The sequence below is a fragment of the Catharus ustulatus genome, chromosome 2 (genome assembly GCF_009819885.2).
Source record: "Catharus ustulatus isolate bCatUst1 chromosome 2, bCatUst1.pri.v2, whole genome shotgun sequence".
NCBI lineage: Eukaryota > Metazoa > Chordata > Aves > Passeriformes > Turdidae > Catharus > Catharus ustulatus.
The window spans coordinates 43,549,835-43,566,544 of NC_046222.1; the positions used below are offsets into that span (position 1 = coordinate 43,549,835).

The 16,710-nt window shown below is 38.2% G+C and overlaps 1 protein-coding gene across 2 annotated transcripts in view; it reads left to right on the forward strand.

Annotated features, from left to right (window-relative positions):
• Positions 1-340: 340 nt before the first annotated feature.
• DYNC2H1 (dynein cytoplasmic 2 heavy chain 1) overlaps positions 341-16,710 on the forward strand; it is a 154,930-nt gene continuing 138,560 nt past the window's right edge. The window contains exons 1-18 of one of the 2 annotated variants that reach the window (XM_033051487.2): positions 341-723; positions 3,106-3,276; positions 3,821-3,956; positions 4,268-4,386; positions 4,920-5,064; positions 5,856-6,088; positions 6,322-6,456; positions 6,546-6,659; positions 6,840-6,951; positions 7,104-7,228; positions 8,309-8,484; positions 10,730-10,925; positions 11,517-11,612; positions 12,109-12,261; positions 12,360-12,458; positions 14,530-14,669; positions 15,200-15,428; positions 15,884-16,011. In XM_033051487.2, the coding sequence (XP_032907378.1) occupies positions 523-723; positions 3,106-3,276; positions 3,821-3,956; positions 4,268-4,386; positions 4,920-5,064; positions 5,856-6,088; positions 6,322-6,456; positions 6,546-6,659; positions 6,840-6,951; positions 7,104-7,228; positions 8,309-8,484; positions 10,730-10,925; positions 11,517-11,612; positions 12,109-12,261; positions 12,360-12,458; positions 14,530-14,669; positions 15,200-15,428; positions 15,884-16,011 (2,708 nt within the window). In that variant the 5' untranslated portion in view covers positions 341-522. The remainder of the gene's footprint in view (positions 724-3,105; positions 3,277-3,820; positions 3,957-4,267; positions 4,387-4,919; positions 5,065-5,855; positions 6,089-6,321; positions 6,457-6,545; positions 6,660-6,839; positions 6,952-7,103; positions 7,229-8,308; positions 8,485-10,729; positions 10,926-11,516; positions 11,613-12,108; positions 12,262-12,359; positions 12,459-14,529; positions 14,670-15,199; positions 15,429-15,883; positions 16,012-16,710) is intronic. The other variant, XM_033051488.2, reaches the window with a different exon arrangement.

Below are 16,710 nucleotides of genomic sequence, written 5' to 3' on the forward strand. Positions count from 1 at the left end.
GGCGGTCGGAGCACTCGCCCAGCGCTCCCCGGGGCCGGACCGCAGTCCGCCTTGCTGTACCACGAGCTCCCTAGCGGAGTGGGGTGCGGACGAGGGAAGCGCCCCAAGTACTGCGGCGGCCGTGACACCGTGACGCAGCTGATGGCAGGAGAGATGCTCCGGTGAACCCGGGGGAAGCCTGGCAGCGTGTGGGGCCGGCCGAGCGCCGGGTGACTGCCGCCATCTCCGCCCCGCCCGCCGGGCCAGTCCCGCCCCGTTCCGCTGCTTTCCGAGCCGCCCCCTTGCCCAGCTTGCCCGGAGCTAAGCCGCCTGCGCGCCGGGCCGCCATCTCCGGTCACCATAGTGACGGGTCCGGCGACGCCGGGACGGCTCCGGGCCTCTCCCGCTGTGCCCCGGAGCGACCCGCCATCCTGCCCGCCGGGAGCCCTTTGCGTCTTCTCCCGCCAGCGCCTGCATGTGCTCCCGTGGCGTTCTGGATCCCGCCCCGCCTTGATCCTGCCTGGCGAGGTGCAAGCCGCCAGCATGGCCGGGGAGGAAGACAGGAGGAAGCGCTTTATTTCGGCCACGGCTGCCAACTACTTCGGGCTGGACCCAGCGGGCGGTGCCGCTGCCCTGGCCGCGGGGCTGCATTCCCGTCCGGAGCTGAGCCGCTTCCTCGACGACGGCAATGAGTTCCTGCTGGTGGTGCAGCACTCGGGCGCGCAGCTCAGCGCCTCCAACAAGGTACCGTAGTGCCCGGCGCCTGCGGGTCCCGCGCGTCCCCGGGCTCGGTGGCCGTAAAGAGTGGTGCGACATTTGGGACACATGTCCCTCCTGCGAATGACTGTGCAGGGCTCTGTGTCTGCTGCAAGCTACTGGCGGCTGCCGTGGTTTAACCCCAGCCGGCAAATCAGTGCCACTCACTGCCCCCGCACTTCCCGCCATGGGGAGAAGAATCGGAAAGAAAAGAACGCCGTGGGTTCAGATAAGAACAGTTTAATAAATTAAACGAAATGAAATATAATAATAAAGAATTACTAACACACTAATATAATAATGTTAATAACTATAGTAAAAAGGGGCGAGAGAGGGTAACAAACCCCAAGAGAAGGCAGTGATGCACAGTGCTGTTGTTCACCCCCCTCTGACTGATGCCCAGCCCGTCCCCCAGCAGCGATCGGTGCCTCCCGACCAACTCCCCCCGGTTTGTGCACCGAGCAGGATGCTCTGTGCTACGGAATATCCTTCTGGACACTTCGGGGCAGCTGTCCCGGCCATGCTCCCTCCCAGCCTCTTGTGCCCTTCTCACTGGCAGAGCATGAAGCTCTCAAAAATCCTTGACTTTGGGTAGTCACTGCTCATTAACAACCAACGTGTCAGTGTGATGTTAACATTATTCTCATACTAAACCCAAAATACAGCACCGTAGCAGCTATTAAGAAGAAAATTAACTCTGTCCCTGGTGCAAGAGGAACACTGTCCTCAGAGTCCATGAAGACCATATGGTCAGCTGACGATATGTTTGTTAGCAGATTGTGCTCCTGTTGATGCAGTTTCAGTGTGCTGTATATTGTCTCTATGTGAACATAATGCAGCCCGGGGCATGGAGTTGGATGTGTGATTTCTTCCTGGGCATGGCTGCAGGCAGGTGACCAGAGGGTTGCGTGGGCAATGTCCATGCAGGGAATTGGACCCAATGTGTGGCACATTTATATTTGATTAATCCAAGGTGGGTGTTTGTCCAAAGCATGCATTTTTCAGGCTGATGTGTCCAGCTGTGAGCAAATCTGAGGTTCATTGTGTGGAATGTCCTGCCTCGAGTCCTGTGTTCAGCGAGTGACACTTTGGACTGCTACCATGGGGTGTGATGTGCGCTCAGTGTCACCATGTAGGGAGGGCAGGCAGGATGTGGTGCCAGCCACACAGAGTGTACAGGCAAGGTGTGGGTCTTGACGTGTTGTTCTGCAGTGAGAGCAGGGACTTGGTGTCTGTTATGTCAGGGCTTCACACACGGCAGATGCATGTAAGGAGTCCTCAACATGGGGAATGTGGACTAGTGGCTTGTGTAACTCCTTGGTTAATCCTCTGCATGCATGCTATATTCAGGCTAGAATGAGCATATATGTGTAGCAGTTTTTGGGGTGCTGCTGAGCCTCTGTCTAAAATACCAAGCAGCTTTCAGCAGCTGTGGAAGATCAGATGCATATTGGTGCTATACTCTTTACTTGTCTCAGGGAAGCTATGTCTCTAAGTGTTGGGCTAAAGACTTAATAAAAAAGCACAACTGATACTGTCCAATAAAAGTGCCAGCTGTTCTTACTACTCTTTGTCTCTTTTAACAGAAAAATAGTATGCAAATATTTGCAATTGCACAGAACCTGGGATTTCACTTAGCACATCTTTTTGCTATTAATTTATCAAACGTTTAATAAATTTTCCTGGTCTATGAATTCTTCTCATCCACAAATAATTCCGTACTTTGTGGCAATTTTTGGAACTTTACCCGTAAGTTGGGCTGTGGATGGAACATTAGTCATGTTGGAATTATGATTTTACTGATGAAGGGTCATGCCTTTCTCTGTTCTTGAGAAATCTATGAATAATAATAATAATATAATAATATAAATAAAATAATATTAATAATATAATAATAATATAATAATAATAATAATAATATGTTTGTGTTTACAAACTCAGGAAAACCATAGAGAGTATTTAGAATATATAGAAAAATATTCCCAAAGTTTTATAGCATAAAAATACAATTTAAAAATAAGCTTCATGCTTAGTTTCTTTAGGCACAAGACAGAGTTTTTGTTTTGTCCAGAGCAAGTGGTAAGGAGAGTTTTCAAAATATAGTAAGAAATGATAGTATTTACAGACATTATATGTTGTAGAAGGCTTTATATATTTGATGTTGGAAGTCAGGTTCCTATAGACTCAGAAATGACCATCATAGAAATTTTTCCTGTGCAAATCAGATACTACCAGAATTTTATCAGAGCTCAGAGGGAGTAATATGGCTTTTTTTTTTTTCTTGATGCAAATTGTTTGTGTAAATGGTGTATTTAGTTTAGCAGTCAGTAAAAGCTTTCTAAACAAATCCTGTTTTCTTGATTATTACAGATTGAAGCTACTGATTCAGAGAATAATGTGTTGGTGTTCTTTAAGCTGAGACCTGACGTAATTACTGAAGATAATCTTCACAGTAATATTCTTGTGTCATCTATGCTAGATTCACCAATCAACACCCTTTATCAAGCTGTGCGACAAGTTTTTGCACCAGTACTACTGAAGGTGAGCAACATACTAGTTTAAATGTTCTCTAGATTTGTATTGGGACACTGGAATTCAATAGCATGTTACCTAATTCTGAGCTAAGTATTTGATGTTATGAAACCAGAATATTTCAGGAGATTAAGCAATGGGTGATAGTTATAATTGCTGAGTTAAAGAAAGTGCTTAAGCTCCTATAGTAAGGATGAGAGGAAGATTCTGGACATGCATATACCTGACTGGAAATGTGGAATACACTGGCCATTGGTGGTTAATGTGGAAAAACAGCTCACACACTTACAGGGTGCCTTTATAAACCTGACAACTGACTTTTGATTTTGTGATAAAAATGTTTTTTATAGTATTATTCTGAATTGTTAAATGAGAAGAATGAGGTGCTTTTTCTTGACTTCAAGGGGAAAAAAAAACTACATTGTCCCATGATGTGGTTGGTACTTAATGTGAATTTTATATGTTTTTAAAGATTAATGGGAAGAAAATAATAATAATAATAATAATAGTCACTCTGTCATGTGAGTCATAATTTTTGAAATTTTCATTACAGGATGAGAAGTGGAGTAGAGCATTTGATCCCAAGCTGCAGAAACTTTTAAGTGAGCTTGAAGCTGGCTTGAGTACTGCTCTCAGAAGACCACTTCCCAGTTACACAGGAACAAAAGTCAGTGAAGATGATGTGCGAGGTTTGTTTTGCAATTATGTCTTTTATAGTTAATTTTGAATTGGGAATAAATAATTTATTTAAAAGTTGGGTGTTTATGTTTTCCAGTGATTGCACAGTGTGAAATATAACTAGTTGTTGTTAGCAGACTGGAATTACTTTTGATCATGCCAGAAGACCAGAGTTGACTTTTATACAGGATCTAGTCAGGATCAGAAGTTAAAGGATATTTTCATAACTATATGTAAAAATTTTCTTTAGAAAGTATGTTATGACTGAACATTATAAACATTCATTTATTTCATATATAAATATTTTCTATTTTATTTGCAGCTATACTGACACCGACAGATGAATTTCAGTTCTGGAGAGAATGTGCTCATCATGGAAATAAAGGGTGTAGTAAAGAGAGAGCTTCATATTTTAGAGATCTGTTTGAGGACATTGCAAAAGTATGTTTTGTGTGATCAGTGATATGTTTCTAGACTTAGCAAAAACCCCTCTTCCTATGAAGTGTATGTCAATATATGTACACTCTTCCCAAATATATGAATATATATTTCATTATTTTTTCTAAGGCAAAATTGTACTTTAAATGATATTCGTATAGTTTGTAGTGACAGTGATGCATGGGACATTTAACTAGGAGTGGATTTTATCTTTGAATACTAGGAGCTGCTGTAGAAATACAGCTGGAGTTTGTGAACTGGGGATTGGGTCAAGAGATGAAAAGGACAGTTAATGCTGTTATGCAACACTTTCGGCACCCACAAAGCACTTTGTTAAATAGTGCTTCAGTTTGCAATGGATACTTCACATAAATAAACTTCCACACATGCATGGTTTTTTGAGAGGATTATAGCATATTCTACTGTGCAGTAAACCTCAGGAAACTACACCACTTGCCAGCTTCAGCAAAGTGTAAATGTTCTGACAGTTTTGAGTGTTTGTAAAGGAACCATATTAAGGATCTTTTTTTTTCTAGGATTATTACAACTTGGATACTCTCTCATTATTTGAAGTTGTGGATTTGGTGGAGGCTACTAAGGATACTGTTGATAGTGTGTGGAGACAAACAGAACATGATCCTTATCCACAGTCTCGCATGCATAATCTCTTGGATGTGATAGGTAAACCATTATGCAGTCTTTATTAAATAAACAATTGAGAAAAGTAAAATGATTCCTTGAGCAGTGACCTTCTTCCTTGTAAAGGCACCAGTAACACCCCATAGCATGAATGTGCTTGCTTCTTTTAATTATGATGCAAGAATATTATTTCCCTTCTAGGATGTGGTAATTCAGCCCGTTTTGGTAGATGCCTTCACACAAGCTTGGGAAGGTGATAGGTAGAAGATGGAATGGGATACCTTTCAGCCTGTGGGCTGGATTTATTGTGCTTCTGTTTGACTCCCTGTCTTTCTCTCAGAGGGGAAAAATTTATTTACAAGAACTCCCATTAAAGGTCAGTTCAGTCTCTGCAGGTGAGAGCAGGATGTGCAGAAGGTTCTTCTCTCATTCCGTTGTCAGCAGCCCCGTGTTTGGGGACAGGCATAGGACAGTGAGTTTGTGTGCTCCTGCCAGATACGTGTGTGTGCGTGTGTGTGTGTGTGTGTGTGTGTGAGAGAGAGAGAGGAAGAGTTGTGTGGAACAGCCAGATACAGCCATTGCTGCTGATAGACAGGTGCTTGTGTGTCGACTCCAGAATCCAAGTCCATCAGCTTTGCATGTTGGACCAACTTCTGTTTGCCTTGGTTTTATTGAATCTGAAACAAAATAATCAGTTATTGCTGCATTTGTGTGGTTTGAATTCAAGGCACTACACTGTTTTTTTTTTTAATATGATCGGAGTGTGGTGTAGCTTTAAAGGAATTATTTGAAACAAACATGGCATCTTTTTTCTTTTTATACTTGTCTTCTAGGTGGCTCACTAGGTAGATTTGTTCAGAGAAAATTAGCAGCTTTGAATTTGTGGGAGGATACTTTTCACACTGTTAAAGAAAATATACAGGCTGGCATCTTGGTTTGTGAACAGTGGGTGTCGGCTTGTGAATACCTAACTGGACAACTGTGGCAACGTTACACTCTACATCCATGGAAAAATGAGAAATATTTCCCTGAATTGATAGCCAAACTTGGTCAACGTCTTGATGAGGTAGAGATTTGAATTATGCATATTAGTGCCATTAGACTCAGAATTAAACAGCATGGTTTCAGGTTAAAAAAGGGAATTAAAATACTTTCATAATATTTTCAGAGTCAGATATTCCATAATGTTTGTTTGAGCCTTTCAAAAGTTTCTTGTAAAAAGGAGAGAGATATGTACTTGTAAATATAAATTTTATGCATAAATAATTAGTTATATCAAATACTTTTTTTCTGTCATAGGTGCTTACTGTTAGAACACTGCATGAAAAACTTACGTTCTTTTTGCCATCTGGAGAACAAAATTCTTTACATCTTTCCAATGTTTTTGAACCCTTTGCTGGCCTGAATCCTGTACACTATAATCCTTACACGGAGGTATAATGCTTATTTTTAATTTATTCACATTCTTTCTGTGTTTTTCTGCAATGTATGTAGTATATAACACATGAACTCATTCTCTCTAGCCATTATGGAAAGCAGCAGTCTCTCAGTATGAAAGAATCATTGCACCAGCGGAACAGAAAATAGCAAGCAAATTGAAGAAAGTTATTTCAGAAATTCTGGACAGCCCACAGCAGGTATGGGTAATTCTGTAGTCTGAAAACTTTCCTGATGATGAAGTTATTTAATTCCTAAGTAGTCAGTTTAGGAGATAGGAGTAAGTATGTAGAACCAAAGACAGCGCTACTGCGTGGTGTCACACTATGTTTAATTTTTTCATGAGAAAGTGATAGCTTTTTAAAATCTTCATATTCCAGCTTCTTCAAATATTTCAGAAGCATAAGGAACTGATAAAGCACCCAAATATAAGCAAAGAATTGCTTTTTGAAAGGGAAACATTACTGGCAGCGCTTCAAGATTACGTCAAAGGTATTTAATTGCATTAGTTTTTTTGTGAATGCTAGAATCTGTATTTACTTCTAGAATTATGTCAGTTTTCCTAGTATATTTTTATAAGTGCAATAGAGATCTAAAGTTGTTCTATTAGATTTCTGGTCTAATGAATCTTTTGCATATGCTAGACTATGAGACAGACTTTGAAACTCGATGCCATGGTGTTCCTGGTGATGTTTCTGGACCACTGTCAGGCAAGAACCTTTCTGAAGTTGTCAATAATATTGTTTGGGTACAGCAGCTGGAACTGAAGGTAACAGAATCTGTTGCTCTTTAAACACGATTTATCATAAAACACGGTATTTGACATTTCTGGGGAGAATTCAACACAGAAAAATGGTGGGCTTCCCAAGAGTTATATAATAAAGGCTCCTTATCAGTGGTGCTGCTTGCTAAGTTGAATTTTATTAGTAGACCCAGAATGTAGTCTTTTTGTAGTAAAATGACCTTTTTTTTTATTTTTAAAAATACCAAAATTCATACAGTAGGTGTTTTTGTTAAATTTTATCCTCCAGCTTGTATTTTAAAATTGTATTTAGGATTCACAGATATCCAGATTCTGAAATCCTAATTCTTACCTGTTATTACTAACCTTTGTAACGACTTCTTGAAATCAAAGAGTAGTACATTTTGAGCTTGTGCCTGCCAGGGAATGTACAGTAGTAAAAGTAAATGTAAACCATTCTGTTTTAATTTATCTTGTTTTTGTAAGTTAGTATTTACACTTTACTAGGAAACTTTGTTGAACAACATTGACCAGTGAAAACTAAAACGTTTTTTGTGTTGTGAATGTAAGTGCCCTCTACAATAACTATGGATTTGAATGAGAATAGAAGTTACTTATCCCAGAATAACTATTAGCCTGGTTCAGCTGATGTATGTCAGTTTTATGTCTGCTTTTTTTTTTAATTGCTCTCAAATCTCCTCTGATTGTATGGACTAGGGCTTTAATTTGTCCACACTTAGATGTGAAATTCCATTTCAAACACCTTTGAGTATTGTCATGGACCTTATAGATACAACAGAAGACTTATGAGAGATCTCAACCTTTACAGAGAGTTAATTAAACACCAAGTGGGATATCCTGGGGTATCTTAATAGGGGTGGATGCCATTGTTAACATTATCAGTGGACAGCTTATCCCAGTAAACTCAATTTACTGTGAAGAAAATTCAAACATCTGGGACATATTTCAGAATTCACTTATTTTTCCTAATCAGCTTTTGAATCCCACTTGGGTATTTTGTAATAGTGATTTTTATTGTTGCAATTTTTCTTTTCTATTTGAATACCAGGAAGTTAAGCTTCTTTTTTTTTTGTTATTGTGTTTAAGGTGGATGATTCTATCAAGCTGGCAGAGGCTCTTCTGTCTGACTTGGCTGGATTTCAAACTTTTCATCAAAGTGCAAATTGTTTTCTGGAACAGTTAAAAGTATATGAGCAAGAACAATTTGATGATTGGTCTAGGAATATCCAGTCAGAATTATCAAATCCCAAGTCAGGACTTTGGTAAATACACTCTTGTTTAAATAATGTTTATTAAATAATGAAATCTGTAGTATGGTGTAATTCATTAGAACTCGACAAAGGAAATGTAAAGAAAATTACGGGATTGAGTGAGACAAAATAGAGCAATTTATCGCACTTTTATCGTCCTTGGTAAGATGATGTATACAGGACGATATTATTCATGACTAATTAAGAGTTAATATTGCACATTAATTACTGGTCTTGACATTTCTGTTAGCATCTGGAATGAAAGACATTTGGTTTGTTTGTTGTTTTTACTTGTTACCCACTGTATTCCTTATAGTGATAATATATAGAAACTAGATGAGAGTATAGCTCTGATATACAGATGACACATGTGGAGTAACAAATTAATTGTTATTTACAAGAATTTCTGCAGTCTACATAAGGCAGATGAAAGAAGGCTAAGCATATACATTTAAACTTCATAAATTTTTTTCCAAAAATAATAAAATTTCTTTATGGGATACTGAAATGTATTTTAACAATTTTTGTTTTAGTTGATTGGCCACATAGCTTCTGTTGTCAACTCTGAGTGTTGCAAAATTCCTTTGAAAAGAATTTGTCCACATTTACAGAGGATACAGGACTTGATACTCAAGTGAAAACCATTATTTTAAAATATATAATAGCCTTCTAATTTATTAGTACCATAAAATTTTGTTATTGTAAGAGTTTAAAAGATGTGAAGTGATTAATTAAAAGAACAAGAAAAGAAGTAGCTCCCTACAAATGGGAATGCAATGGATATGGGAACTAGAAAAAAACATGAGAAAATAAAAGAGTAAGGCTGAAGTGTTTATGGAAGGATGGCAGTAGAAGCATTTCTAAAGTAGAAAAAACAGATGGATTAAAGTCTGAAGATAGGCTGATGTTGTCATTAGCATCTGGCTGAATATACCAGAATGCTCCATTGGTACAAGTTGTGGTTCTTAGATCAGTTCCCTCATTATTTTCTCTCCTCTTTGCAGTTCTGTAACCTGGGGCAGGTAAAGGCACCTGCTTGAGAGACTATGATGGATACAGTGTAATTTAGAATAGGGTCTAGCTGTGAGTTACATGTTAGCTATCTCACAAACCTGAAAAATTTTGTTTTACCTTCGTTTGCTTTGATTTAAAGGAAAGTTTATTGGAATCATTTTGGAGTACAGTAATTTCACGATTATAAGCCGCACTGAGTATAAGCCGCACTTCTGGGTTTCAGCAACTTTTTGTTTTTTTGTCCATACATAAGCCGCACCTGATTATAAGCCGCACGTTACAATAGAGAGTGTGATAAAAGGTATCTGTTCTATCACCATCTGTTGAGGGTGGGGACAGTGATCCTTATCTCAATGGCAGATAATCTGCTAATGGGCCATCCATTGAAACCAGGTTGGGCATTGTTCTTTATCTTTTCACAACCCATCCTTCCTCCAGCCAGTCATTTTCTGCTAATGGCCCATTGAGTCCCACTGTGTGACTGATAAAATTACTGCATCCCATTGGAAGTTGCTCCAGACAGGGGGAAGAGCCCAACATTTCTTACCAAGATAAAAACAGAGGTTTTGGGACACTAAGGTAACCCCTTTCTCCACTGGACTCCCGGGGAAAACCGGATTTCTCCACATCACCACTGGACCTCCAGAGGGAAACTGCACCTTGTAGAGGAGCACTGCTCCAACTGAACCACATCTATCACTGCAGGAGGATGCAGCCACCATTTACTGGGACTGCTGCCAACACCCTGCCTGACAGGGTGTCAGGTTGTACTCTGACTTTGTCAGGGTTTGGAGTTTGTTTCTTTGTAGTACTGTATTTCTATTTTGATTTCCCTAGAAAAGAACTGTTATTCCTAATTCCCATATTTTTGCCTGAGAGCCCCTTGATTTCAAAATTATAATAATTTGGAGAGAGGGGGTTTACATTCTCCATTTCAAAGAGAAGTTCCTGCCTTTCTCAGCAGACACCTGTCCTCCAAACTAGAACAGCAACTTTTTGTTCTTTGTCCATATATAAGCCGCACCTGATTATAAGCCGCACTTTGGGTTCGGACCAAAATTTTAGTCAAAATGGTGCGGCTTATAATCGTGAAATTACTGTAAATTGAAGTGTTAATAAGCATAGAAAAACAAAATAGAATGACATCAAGCTGTTTAGAGTAGGCTGTTGTATCGTGGTAAAATGCATCTAAGAAAGGATAAATATCAAATTATATTCAGTAATGTGGTTGATTTTGGTTCAGTATCCAAGCTAATAGCCCTGTGATGGAGTTGGATCCCATTTCTGGAGCATTAAATATACTTTACTCAGATCGTTTGGTGACTCTGCTAAGAGAAGTACGTCAGCTATCAGCACTTGGGTTTGCCATACCAGCTAAAATACAGCATGTTGCAAACACTGCACAGAAGTTCTGCAAGCAAGCAGTCATCCTGAAGCAGGTATTAGATTATGCCATAATAATTTCCTGTTCTGACTCCCCAGCTTGAACTTTTCTACACTGCTGTCTTTTCTGTCTGTGTGGTTAAGCTTTTCACTGTGCTGGACTGTATGAAAGTGATTGCTTTCTTGAACAAATAAGCTAAATCCATAAAAAAAAACAAAAGTAAAGATACGCTTCAAAATTTCAGAATGTGTCTTCTTTTGAAATGTAGTATTAAAGTCATATGAAGTTACTGTATGAATATACAAAAATGAGACAAGTAATTAGTTGATTACCTGCTTTTAGTTTCAGATTTTTATAATTATGACTAAAGGTAATTGTCATAAAATATAGCAACTTGTTCTCACCATTGCTAGTTTTCAACTGAAAATATGGTAGCAAGTGTTTTAATGGAAGTATGTGTGGGGTTTTTGAGGTGGGTGTTGTATTTATTTGATTGTACTCAATGTCACATGTTTTTGTTTGGCTTATATTTCAATGCAAATTCACATGAAGTATGGGATATCTGATATACCCCTACAGCTAAGGCAAAGATGACATAAGACTTTTTATTTTTTTCTTTTAAATTTAAGCTCTTCTTTTTTTACAGGTGGCACATTTCTATAATTCTATTGATCAACAAATGATTGGGAGTCAAAAGCCAATGATGTTACAATCTGCTCTAGCATTTGAACAGATAATTAAGGTGAAAGAATTCCCCTCTCTGTCTTTTTAATGTCAGTGATATCTGTGCATATTCTGTGCTGCTTTTTCTACATTTGTTGCGTTGTAATTTAAAAAATTATTTCTTGATGAACAGGTGAAGTTTATTAGCAAATATTAATGTCACAGTTTTGGTTTTGATCTGTGCAGAACAAAGACCAAGAGAGGTGTTTAAGGTGTCCTCTCATCTTCAGATGTCTGCTTGTGTTTGTGGAGCAGCAGTCTTAACATCAATCTATTTCAAACTCTGTTAGGAGTCTGTCATTAACCCTTCTCCAGTGCAGTGATGTAACTCTAGTGCTATGCCCCTGAACGTCTGTGATTTGCTGGATTATTTTGTCTTTAGTGCAGCTAGGGAAAGGAAGATCCTCCATTTTTTCGCTAGAAATTAAACCGTCTTTTTTATATTATCACTTCTGTATGCTAGCTGGTAGACTGTTTTTGTCATTAAAAGTTACAAAGTTTGTGTGTTTTTGAAGCATTCAAAATCTCGTCCTGGAGGAAAAGCCCAAATAACATGGGATAATCCCAAAGAACTGGAGGCTTATATCCAAAAACTCCAAGCTGCTGCTGAACGTCTTTCCACTGAAAATAGAAAACTAAGAAAGTGGCACACGAACTTCATTCAAAAGGTAAATTTTCCAGATGAAATTGAAATAGAATACCTTAACCCTTCTTTAATTTACATGATGATGAGTATGTTTATTATTCCTTAAAATTCTTTTAACAGGTCATATCACTTATGAATATTGATCTTCTTCGGCAGCAGCAGCGTTGGAAAGAGGGACTTCAGGAGCTCAGAACTGGTTTTGCCAGCCTCGAGTCACAGGCAGGGTTTGATTTTCCTTCTGCAAACTGAACATTTGACTTTTCAACACTAATCAAGATTTAAGACTCAAACATAGCGTGATAGAATTAATTTTGATTAAGGAGCTGCTAGTTGTCTTAGGAAAACATCTGTGTCCTATTAATACCAGATGTGAGGTAAAATCTCAGATGAGGAGGATGGAGATAATTTTTTTATGACACACTAGCAATGGGAGAACTTTTGTTCAATGACAGGTGTTTGATGAGGAGATGGGAAAACCTTGGATTATGTAGATCAGTTGTGTGAGCCATTAATGCAAGGTAATATGAAGAAATTGGTACAGATAATGAGTGATCCACACAGAGAATAAAACAAATGTTTAAAATTTGAAATTAAAATGCACTTCTACTTGAAATAATGAGAAAAATATTTTTGTTACTTCACTTATCAACCGACAGGTTTTAAGAGTAGAATCATAGAATTGTTAAGGTTGGAAAAGACTCTTAATATCATTGAGTAAGATGCTAAAGATTTTGATTAAAAATATCATATTATCAAAGTAAGGTATTTTGAGTTATTATTCAAGTAAGGTTAGTTTTTCCTATAGCTTTCAGCAATCAGAGGACTATATTCTTAGATGGATATGTTATTACTATCCTTTATAAAGCAAATGCAGATTACTTTTGTTGGTGTTTGCCAGTCAAATAAATGCAGTGTCTTTACAGTATTTTACTTCTAATTTTGTTTTTATTCTCTCAAGATAATATGAAAAATAATCTGGCTTGATTTCTTTTGAAGTTTAATATGCAGATTTTTAAGTCCGTATGTTTTATGAAAAGAATCTAGATTTCCTTTAGGATCTGTTTGAAAATTATTTTGGTATTACACAACGCTTTTAGATGAAAAATTACTTAAACTGTATTCACTCTTTAAAAATCTTTGAGTAGAAGTAATGACACCTAACCAAATATATGTATTTTTCCCATTCCATAAATTATGAAATGGTATAGTCAGTATGTCACATATTTCTTTAAAAACCCTATTATAATTGTCTTAAGGCTTAATTAGGACAATTTCAGGTTTTCTTAATCTCTGGAATCTTTCTGTTGGAAGAGCTCCTATGAGCAACTTTGAATTCTAGGGCAGACCTTAACTGTGTAGCTTCCTGCAGCAACCCTGGACTGCCTCCAAAGCCCTATCTGAAAATCTCCAATTAAACAAGAGAACCTTTTAAGCTGGAAGGAGTTTCTAATTTATTTGTCCTTCTGCAAATTCCACCATGACTTGCAAATGACCATTTAGCTCAGTTGGTCACAGTGCTAATGCCCCATATGGACAATTCACTTAAGAGTTGGACTTGATGACCCTTGTGTGTCCCTTCCAGCTCAGAATATTCTGTGATTTACAGAACTTGACTGTATGATGAGGTTTTACATGTTCTTACAGTGCAGTGTGGCAGATTTTGATGAAAAACTGGATTATTTGAGCTAAAATTGTCCATTAATTAATTAGTTAACATTGTTCTGTGGAAACACACAGAAGAATTTTTATAAATAGTGTTTAAAAGGTAGCTTACATATTATAAGAAATTAGAAGGTGTGGTACAGGTTTAAATGTCTTATTCAGCCAGCTCTTTGTGTTATTTCCAGCAGAGTCCTGTGTATTTTAGAGTAACCTTGAAGAATGTTCTGGTAAATGGGTAATGAACCTCAGTGAAGTTCCTGTGTTGATCTCCACAGAGTCTGTTTGATTTAGATGGTTTTTTTTTTGTTCCTTTATTAATTTGAAATAAATGCAATTACTGGTCACAAATCAAAAAGTAATCTCTTGAGTTAGAAGGGGCCCATCCGGACTATCAAATTCAACTCCCTGCTCCTCAAAGGCCTATCTAAAATTAAGCACTGTGTCTTAAGTATGTTGTCCAGGTGGTCCTTAAACTCTGACCAGCTTGGTGCCTTGACCCAGTCAGTTCTAGCTGTGTGATTACCGAATTCTGCTAAGATCCTGGTCTTCAGATTTTATACCACATGCAATTTCATCTTACAATTATGTTTTGAGGAATAAAATAAAAATAAATATTGTTCAATTTTAGGGTTTCAGATCGAGTGATATGAAAGCTTGGAGACAACACTGGAATCATCAACTTTACAAAGCCCTGGAGCATCAGTATCAAATGGGCTTAGAAGCACTCAATGAGAATTTACCAGAGATAATTGTTGATCTAACATTCAAGTAAGACTTTTTTTGACCTTAAAAGAAAATATTCGGGTACAGATTACAGTAATTTCATGACTATAAGGCGTACCCTTTTGACTAAAATTTTGATGGAAACCCAGAAGTGCGCCTTATAATCCGGTACGCCTTATATATGGACAAAGTTCGGAAATTTGCCAATATGGAAGTGCGAACTGCGAGCTGTGGGGGGAGCCGGCAGGGCCGCGGCCGGCTGGTGCAGGCAGGGCTGCGGCTGCCGGGTGGAGATGGGGCCACAGTGCCGCGGCTACCGGGTGGAGGTGGGGCCGTGGGGCTGCGGCAGCAGGGTGGAGGCAGGGCTGCGGCCAGCAACCACGCGGGGGGAGCCGGCAGTGGATCCTTGCTGCAAAAAAAAGTCTACCTTATAGTCCGGTGCACCTTATATATGGGCAAAAGTTCAGAAATTTGCCGACACCAGGAAGTGCACCTTGTAATCCGGTGCACCTTATAGTTGTGAAATTACTGTACATTAAAATATTAGTTTTTCTATTATTTGTTTCACTTTTTAGGCAAGGTCGCTTGCAATTCAGACCTCCATTTGAAGAAGTACGAGCTAGATATTATAGAGAAATGAAGAGATTCATCTCTATTCCAAATCAGTTTAGGGGAGTAAGTGAGGCAGAAGATGAGTCCATATTCACTGTTATGACCGAAAGAAATGCAAATGGATTTCTGACTGCTTTCAGTAAAGCAGAGGATTTGTTCAGAAGGCTGACAGAGGTTTCTAATCAATTCAAGGTATTTTCAATAATGCACAGACTCATGCCTTTTTTCCCTTAGATTTGTATCATTTTATGTTTTGGACATTCTACAAGTGGCTGAACAATGGCATTTGTGCATTGTTGTCCTTTTCTTCAAGGCATATAAGCAAAAGCTTAGCAAGTCCATCTGTGTTAACCAATCCTTTAAGCGCATGCCTGACTTGAAATATATGTGTAGTTCTTTGAAAGCTCTGTATTATAGCTGACTTTTCATTCTTTCTGTTTTGAGTATCCTTCCATGTGTGAACATGTCAAACCATTGTTTACCTCCTGATTTTTGCACTAAGCGAACCTATAGGTAATTGAAGAAGCACAAAGATTAGAGAGAATGTAATTTGAAAATATTATTGAAGTATTTTAATGTTACTGAGAAACAGTATTTTAATCTGTGAAATATTTCTTTTCCATGGAATAAAAAATTATGTTGGAAAGGAATGGGTTGTAATTGGCCAAGTAGATATGGAACCTTTGGTGAAGACACATCTTTCTAGCAAACAGGACTGGGAAAAAAACTTCAAGGCATTAAAAGTGAGAGGGAAAGAAGCAGAACGTCTTCCAAGGTATAGTGTAACTCTGGTCTCTTGTTTGAATAATGTGTTCTATCAGATATTTTAAAGGTAATAGTAAAATAGAGATGAAGAAGTAAATAGAATTTCAGGTGTTTTTAAAATGTTGATATAGTTTTTAAATGTTTCGATTTTAATTTTTCATTTTTATTTTTAGATACTCTCTTCTATCCGTGCCACCTTCTCTGAAAACTTTTAATTACTTCCTCTTGATATGATGGGAAACTTCCTCAGAATTCAGGGCTAATTCTGAAATATTGCAAAACATAATATTTTAACAAACCTTTTAGCTAAGTCCTGTACATGTGAAACATATATGGCAGTTAGATGTAGCAAATATTTTAATGAAATGAAGTAATTACTGTATTGAAGCGTTTGATTGCCTCTTATAACTTAGAGTTTAAAATATGCTAGGGTAGGCTTTTATTCTTACCTTTATTCACATGAACTTCATGTGCTGTATGCTTGGAGTTCTAAAGTAAAACTGGTAGGTATTATGTTTAGAACAAGAAAAGAGATGTGACATTTCATGCTGGAGAATGGGCTGGTAGAACTTGCTGGCTAGTGATACTTTGAGTAGTAAAGATTTCCATGAGTTTATGGACAGACTGAGGTGAATAGAAGAGAAACTGGTGATGTGCCTTATGGCCAGAAGCAACATGTTACTAAGAAATCCATGAGTTGAAAATATTA